Raw genomic sequence first — 7,369 nt, 5'->3', positions numbered from 1 at the left:
TTTTTTTCAAATGGAAACATAAGGCATGAGGGGGCTCGTTGAAAAGCTTATAGAAAACCGAATCCAGCCATACCAAATAAACAAGTTTTATATTTTCAATAGCAAGGTTTTTAGAGTTGTATAAAACACCTACTTAAAATACAACTAAATAAAATTTAATTATTATCTTCAGTGTTATCCTCCGTGAATTTGCACAGAATAAAATAAATAATTTAAAACTGTACCTATCACTGCTAACGCAAAAAAGATATATTTTTTATGTTGCGTTTTTTTGACAACACTTACTTGCCAGGCTTTCTGGTTAATTTTTGCTTTAGTTGTAAATTGGAGTTCGAAACGTTACTATTGTGTNTGTCGTTTAGCACATTTTTACTAATTTTGACAACTAACACCTTTCAGCAAACACCGGACGTTTTGTTAAAAGTATCTGTATAATTATAAGAGCAAACACGAGAATCTGAGAGTTCTAAATATATTACATCTTTTTTCTAGATTTCAATCTTGGTGAGAAATATATTAAAACTCTAGAGAAGCGAAAGAGATTTTATAAAACTGACGATATAACTAGTTTTAGGCACAAAAAAACTTCTTGTCGATGTCATATTGTGCAGAAATAAATGTCGGCGATATCAGGCGCGTCTAACTGTTTAAAAATTACCATAATTTTGACAAATAGGATCGCCAAGAAAACGCAATCAATTATTATCCCATAAGACACTTTGCGATGTCCATTTTCGGATAGGAACAATTGACAAGCAATTTGTATTGTCTACGCCTTTGTAGGTGTCCTTTTGACTTTACTGTCGGCCACGTCGACTTGATCCGTCTACATTGAAAGAAATATTCGTTTGTTATTGATCACTAAGAGAAAAAAAGAAACGAAGTGTCAGATATCAGTTAAATTGAAAACTGCTCAATTCTGATTTCATACAGAGATTAATTTCGACCAAATAAACGTTTATAAAGATTTAAATAAAACATTGCTAGTAGATAACTATTTTTACAAATTTTGATAGTTTTATATATAACTTTACTAGATTTACTGGCACAATAATCTCTCTGAGACTCTAACGCTTATTAAGCTGTTAAAGCCTCTTTTTTTGGACCATCTAACGCATATCTCTTACCTGTAGCTGTAATAGTTTGCATATTTCCCATGGTGCTGTAACACGCAATGTGGTATCCTATCTTCCGAATTGGCTAAAATGTTGAGAATTTTTGCATACCGTACAGGTTTAGTAAGTTTAGATGCCCAAACAACAGCTCTAGCCCACACAAAAAAAAAACATATTCAAAAGCGTGGTAAAATCTCCACAGGACTATGCGGTTCGGTGTAATGAGGACCAATTTTCTATTTCTTGAATAGTTTAAACAAAACTGAAATATTATTGGGGTAATCCATGTTAATCAAAAAACTGTTACAGTTCTAATCGTGCATAAAAAGTAAATTATTTGACACCTGTGGCGTTTACTTTAGTTAGCTTTAGTTTGATTATAATTTAAATGTCACAAAATACTCGTCACTACTCAATACGAATGTCAAACGTATAACTTTTGTGCTTACAAAATGTTTTCTCGTATAGAAAAAATTGATATGTTGCTAATTTACGGCGAGTCACAAACAAATTCAAGAAGAGTTGTAGATTTATATCGAGAAAGGTATCCAGAGCGCCTCATTCCTGATCATAGAACCTTTACAAGATTGGAGGCGACCTTGCAACGAAATGACAGTAGGCACATACTATCGAGTTTGAGACACCTTGTACAAATAAATTACAATAAATGGGTTTGCTTCAAAGACGTATATCATTGGACTTGAATTGTATTTTATTTCAAGTCTGTAGAATTTCCTTCCCATACTTATGCATCTTTCTTGTATAACTTTAATTAATGTGATCATTATTTAACTAGAATTTGTATGTGTAAAAATTTTTGACACTTTTTTCAGTACCTAAGACAATTTCTAGAAAATTTTGTTAAAAATACAACACTATAATCGTAATTAGTCGTAATTTCTATATAAATTATAATCAACTGTGCCACAGTCGTGTTGTTCTTCCGACGGCAACTGAACATATACAGGGTTCTTCACGGTAAGTGGCCTATTAAACATTTCAGAGAAACCGGAGATAATATGACTCCGAAATTTTGTTTACGAGTATTATCAGATATGATCTCTTCAATGAAAATAAAGCCACCAACGTAGCACTTCCGGTTATATCGAAAATAACTGTCAACTTCGTTATTTTAAATGGAACACCCTATATACTATTGCATTATCGATAAGACAAATTAAAAATAAGTCAAAAATGTTAAAGCTTCCATGTGCCTGAATATAACCGTTTTCGAGATAATCGACATTCTATAAAAATTTTGACAGATGCAAACGCTTCGAGAATTCCTTATATCTTTCTTCGTTCTGGAAGCTTTCACTTACTTTTAGGAACACAAAAAGAACATAAAATGCACCACTATCAAAATTGCCTGAAGGAAGTTATACTGAGTGTCCTATTTTTTACGTTACATTTTGNCTCTAGCCCACACAAAAAAAAAACATATTCCAAAGCGTGGTAAAATCTCCACAGGACTGCGGTTCGGTGTAATGAGGACCAATTTTCTATTTCTTGAATAGTTTAAACAAAACTGAAATATTATTGGGGTAATCCATGTTATGCAAAAAGCTGTTACAGTTCTAACCGTGCATAAAACATTTCAGAGAAACCGGAGTTGATATGGCTCCGAAATTTTGTTTACGGGTATTATCAGATATGCTCTCTTCAATGAAAATAATGCCATCGACGAAGCACTTCCTGTCATACCGAAAGTAGCTGTCAACTTCGTTATTTTAAATGGAACACCCTACATATTATTGCATTATCGTCAAGACAGTTTAAAAATAAGTCAAAAATGTTAAAGCTTCTCTGTACTTAAATCTAAACGTTTTCGAGATAATCGACGTTTTATAAAAATTTTGACAGATGCAAGCGTTTCAAGAATTCCTTATATCTTTCTTCGTTCTGGAAGCTTTCTCTTACTTTTAGGAACACAAAAAGAACATAAAATGCACCACTATCAAAATTGCCTGAAGAAAGTTATACTGAGTGTCCTATTTTTTACGTTACATTTTGAAAATTTAAAACTGACAAAAATTTTCAAATTCAAATGGAACTCCCTGTATTGTTTGCACTATATTATAAAAAATCAATTTCTCTTTTCACCGACATTGTAGCGGTTGCAGTTTCGCTTTTCTCAGATATTTGCGGTTTTTTTACATTCACAAGAATATCACGTTAAAAATATCATCAAATATATCTTGAAAGACAAATACAGGTACTGTCATTCAGTATTCTATAAGTATCAAGTATTTTGAATTTGTTGTATGTCCAAGGAAAATTCACCATGAATCAGAATTATAAGCTGAAACAGAACCATTAATAAAATATTTTCGGTTGGTTTTATTACAATTTTTCTTTAATTTTTAATGTTGTTTTTAAACAACATAAATAATTTCAAAAAAGTAATATACCTACGCATTATCAAATAGTTTCATGATCTTTGGAATGAAGTTGAAAGGATATTATAATTTAAAATGTTGGTTGCTGAAATTATAATTATTAAAAACAAACTTGCAGCTACTAATAGTAGCATCCCAATGGAAGAAAATATTTATTAAAAAAAAATAAAAAATATTTCAAAGTCCTACAGAGAACGCTACTTTCATTCGCGTTCAATTCCTCAAATGTGGCAAATCACCAAATCATAGAAACGCAGCTAATAATTCTGATTCATGGTAAATGTCCCATTGATATAAAATTTATTCAAAACATCTTCATTAGAATAATTATTTTGCGTTTTTCTTGTCGAGAAAATACTTGTAGAATACTGAATGACAATACCAATATTTGTTTGTCAAGGTACAATTAATGATATTTTTAAAGTAATATTTTTGAGAATGTAAGAAAACCGTAAATTTCTGAGAAATTTGAAACTGTACTGTAACCTCTATAATGTCTATATCGGTGAAAAGAGAATTTGATTGACTATAATATTGTGCAAAAAACACATTGTGTTCCATTTCACGTTAAAAAGTTTTGTCGGTTTTAAATTTTCAAAATGTAGCGTAAAAAATGTGACACTTAGTATAATTTTCTTCAGGTAATTTTAAAAATGGAAGGTAGAACATATCATATTCCTTGTGCATTCTGAAAAGTAAGTGAAAGCTCCCAGAACGAAGAAAGATACAAGTAATTTTCGAAACGATTGCATTTGTCAAAATTTTTATACAATGTCGATTATCTGGAAAACGATTTGATTTAAATGTTTGGTTTCTCTGAAACGTTTAATAGGACACTTACCGTGAAGAACCCTGCATACAAAATGAGTTTACTGTCTTTATATTCTCAAAATATCAACGTTTTGTACTGCCTGTTTCAATTTAACATCAACAAAAAATAGAAATACAGTTATTTCAACATATTTTTCATTTTAATGGCCTTATTTCTTTATCTATCAACATTTCTGGCAATTTTCTTTTCCATTAAATACTACACAAACCAGTCAAGGACGAAATAAAACAATAACTGCGTATACGTGAACGTATCGTTTATTTTTCGCTATAGTACTTCCTATTTACAAAAATATACATCGGGCAAATTTACAACAATATTTACAGTATTTGGTCTAATACACTAACATCACAAAATGTACAGTAGTATGGTACAAACAACGCAACTCAAACATCATCCATATAAATCCTATAAAACATATCACAATTTCGTCCCGTTGGACGTGTCACATCCCGACGTGAAATTTCGAAAACCTACAACTGTACAAAACCGAAAGGTGGGCAATAAATAATTTCGGTATGGCAATAGAACAATAAATAAATAAATTACCTAGTACAGGTGCCGAACGTACAGGGCGTTTGAAAATGGTGAACCCAGACGCGCCACTGTCCTCTATCCAACTATACCCTGCAAGAATTCGAAAAAAAAGTCCGTCCCTCGCGTACCAAACTAGGTGTTTGCGAACACTGATTCACACTTGAGTATCTGGTTGTACACTCTGTCTATCCTGTCGTTGAGGATCTTCACGCTCTTGTCGGGGATGGTAGGGAGGATATCCTTCACACTGTCACTGTTTTGCCTGTCGAACATGTCTCTGAGTAAAACCCCCACGTCTCCCTTGGTCTTCAGTCTCTTTATAATGTCCACGGTTTGCTTCCTGAACATGCACAGGTTGTCTAGGAGGATGGAGTGGTAGATCTCGTACTTTTTCAACAGTCTGTAGCCGTGCAACAATCCCGATTCGTTGTCTAAGAACACCAACAGATCACTGTCCGCTTTCTTCGCGAGATTATGAGCTGGGGCATCCATGATATTGGTATTCCACTGGTAATTGTACAGATTGTTCACTATCCTGTCTAAATTAGCGGTGAGGTAGTCGAAAACTATCAAGTCCGACCACTGGGCCAGCTCCACGAAGCTCCCGATCTGATCCTCGTCGTTCCTGGTCATATTCAACACGTCCAACTTGTTGAGGTGCCTCTCCACGGGCTTAAACACAGCGGGGATGTTAGCAGAGTTCAAATTGGAGATGAACTGGGTCAATACTATGGGTCTGTTTGAGTTCCACTGTGCAGAAGCGATTTCATTCCTCAAGTTCCTCCACAGGGGTTGCCCCAGGTCAACTATACTCACTGCGCTGGGCGCTAGGTTGGGTAAATTCAAGATCTTCGCGAGGTAGAAACTGAACAGCTCCCCTTGGATCTGGTCCGTGTTCTGTCTGTAGCGCACACAACCCTTCAGACCATCCTGGAATGTCACCAAACGGTTCTGCATCCTGCCGCAACCGTTCTCCATCTTCACCGCCACAGCTTTCTTGACGTAATCCTGCCACACGTCGTGCTTCTGCTCCTTGTACCCTTCCGGTAAGGCCCGTTCGATTTTCTTCCCCCAGAAGATGCCGTTCTCCACCAAATCCTCATCGGACCGCTCCAAAGGCACGAAACTCTTCACGAAAGACACCGTGGGGTACTTGTCGCTCTCGGAATCGTTCTTGTACGCGTAGCTGTTGTTGAGGAAGATGGTCCTTATTACCGCGGAGGCGTTGACTGTCTCCAGAGCGACCGTGTCGTTCCTGGGAGGGGTCTTGAGGTACACCAGGGGAATGAGGATGCCTATGGTGAGCCCCACGCTGAAGGCGAACACCGCGCTTAACAAACACAAGTTCTTGTACACAGCACTGGACAACTGCGTCGACTTCGCGTCGCTATCCCACGAGATGAGGCCGGGTTTGGCACCGCCGAAATTCGTGTAACCGCCCATGGTGGTACGCCGTTACTTGGACAAACGCTGACTCCTGTGCACTGTGCTCGATACTAGCCGGTCATGTCGCTGGTGCGGACGTCTGCGCGTCTCGGATGGCTTATATAGACTGATCTTTCTCGGCCGTATGTCTGCGGTTAACAATACTACTCCGGTAGAAGGTAGTGGGAAGCATATCTGACATATTTGGGTAGACAGAGAGGGTCTGGGGTCGAGGATGGCCTGGCGCGCGACGGAGACGCACGACTGGGACGAGATGGGTGAGAGAGAGGCACGCTGAGGCTGGATGTAGAGAGTGACATTAGAGTTGAATGGCGAGGCAAGTTCATCTAGGTCGAGAAGTGTTGCCGTTTGGGACCCTACTACGGTTTTTTCGACGTGCCAATTATGATTAGGCTTCGGGATTGCGTCTTGTCTCTGATAAGGTCGCGAGGAACTTTGTTTTATTATCTTAGACGAAAGATTTGTTGCAGTGAGATATAGAAATACAAAGCGAGACGAAAAAAACGATTGAACTAAGAGATCTACTACGCAAACCTTGTCTTGTGTCTCTGGTAACTTCAAAATACATGAAGTGAAAATTAAAAAAATAATAGGAATACGTTGTTTTGAAATTGAAACGAAATGGAACGTTAATAATCAAAATAGTATATTAAACAACAAGTTTAGAAAAGCAAAATTTGATTTAACGAATTTAGCTTTTGAGTAAGTATAAGCGAGCGCAGCGAGCGAGAAATTTAAAAGCTATATGAGTTCAGTAAAACTGATTTTCTTACAAGATTTGTTTATACCATTTTTTGCTTTGTGTTTATAGTAATTATAAGCAAATAGTGATAGATATAAAAGCATTACAAAGTTAGAAATTAAAAAAAAAATCATTGTAGGTACTTGTACAGGGTGATCGAGAATGATTGACCGTGCCGCCTCATACTGATTTTTGATGTGCGGCATACCAGTTTTTGATACCAATACTAGAATCATGAGCGCAGGTTGAGGGATTTTAATGGTAAACAAATAATTACGTTCAAACGTCAAATAAATTA

At 36.2% G+C, this 7,369-nt stretch overlaps 1 protein-coding gene across 1 annotated transcript; it reads right to left on the bottom strand.

Moving 5' to 3' along the window:
• Nucleotides 1-4,617: 4,617 nt before the first annotated feature.
• On the bottom strand, nt 4,618-6,408 carry LOC111692601 (extracellular serine/threonine protein kinase four-jointed-like). The gene is made up of 2 exons (XM_023456669.1): nt 4,896-6,408; nt 4,618-4,825 (listed from the first exon to the last, which is right to left on the bottom strand). Exon 1 carries the CDS (start codon nt 6,324-6,326, stop codon nt 5,016-5,018), a length of 1,311 nt encoding a protein of 436 aa, XP_023312437.1. The 5' UTR covers nt 6,327-6,408; the 3' UTR covers nt 4,618-4,825; nt 4,896-5,015.
• Nucleotides 6,409-7,369: the final 961 nt, after the last annotated feature.

The sequence above is a fragment of the Anoplophora glabripennis genome, unplaced genomic scaffold, assembly GCF_000390285.2.
Source record: "Anoplophora glabripennis isolate ALB-LARVAE unplaced genomic scaffold, Agla_2.0 scaffold2163, whole genome shotgun sequence".
NCBI classification, from domain to species: Eukaryota; Metazoa; Arthropoda; class Insecta; order Coleoptera; family Cerambycidae; genus Anoplophora; species Anoplophora glabripennis.
The sequence above is the reverse complement of the archived record's forward strand: the minus strand, read 5'-3'. Positions and strand labels throughout refer to the sequence as shown.

Coding starts and splice junctions, on each gene's coding strand:
- LOC111692601 (XM_023456669.1), bottom strand. CDS start 6,326: ATGGGCGGTTACACGAATTTCGGCGGTGCCAAACCCGGCCTCATCTCG.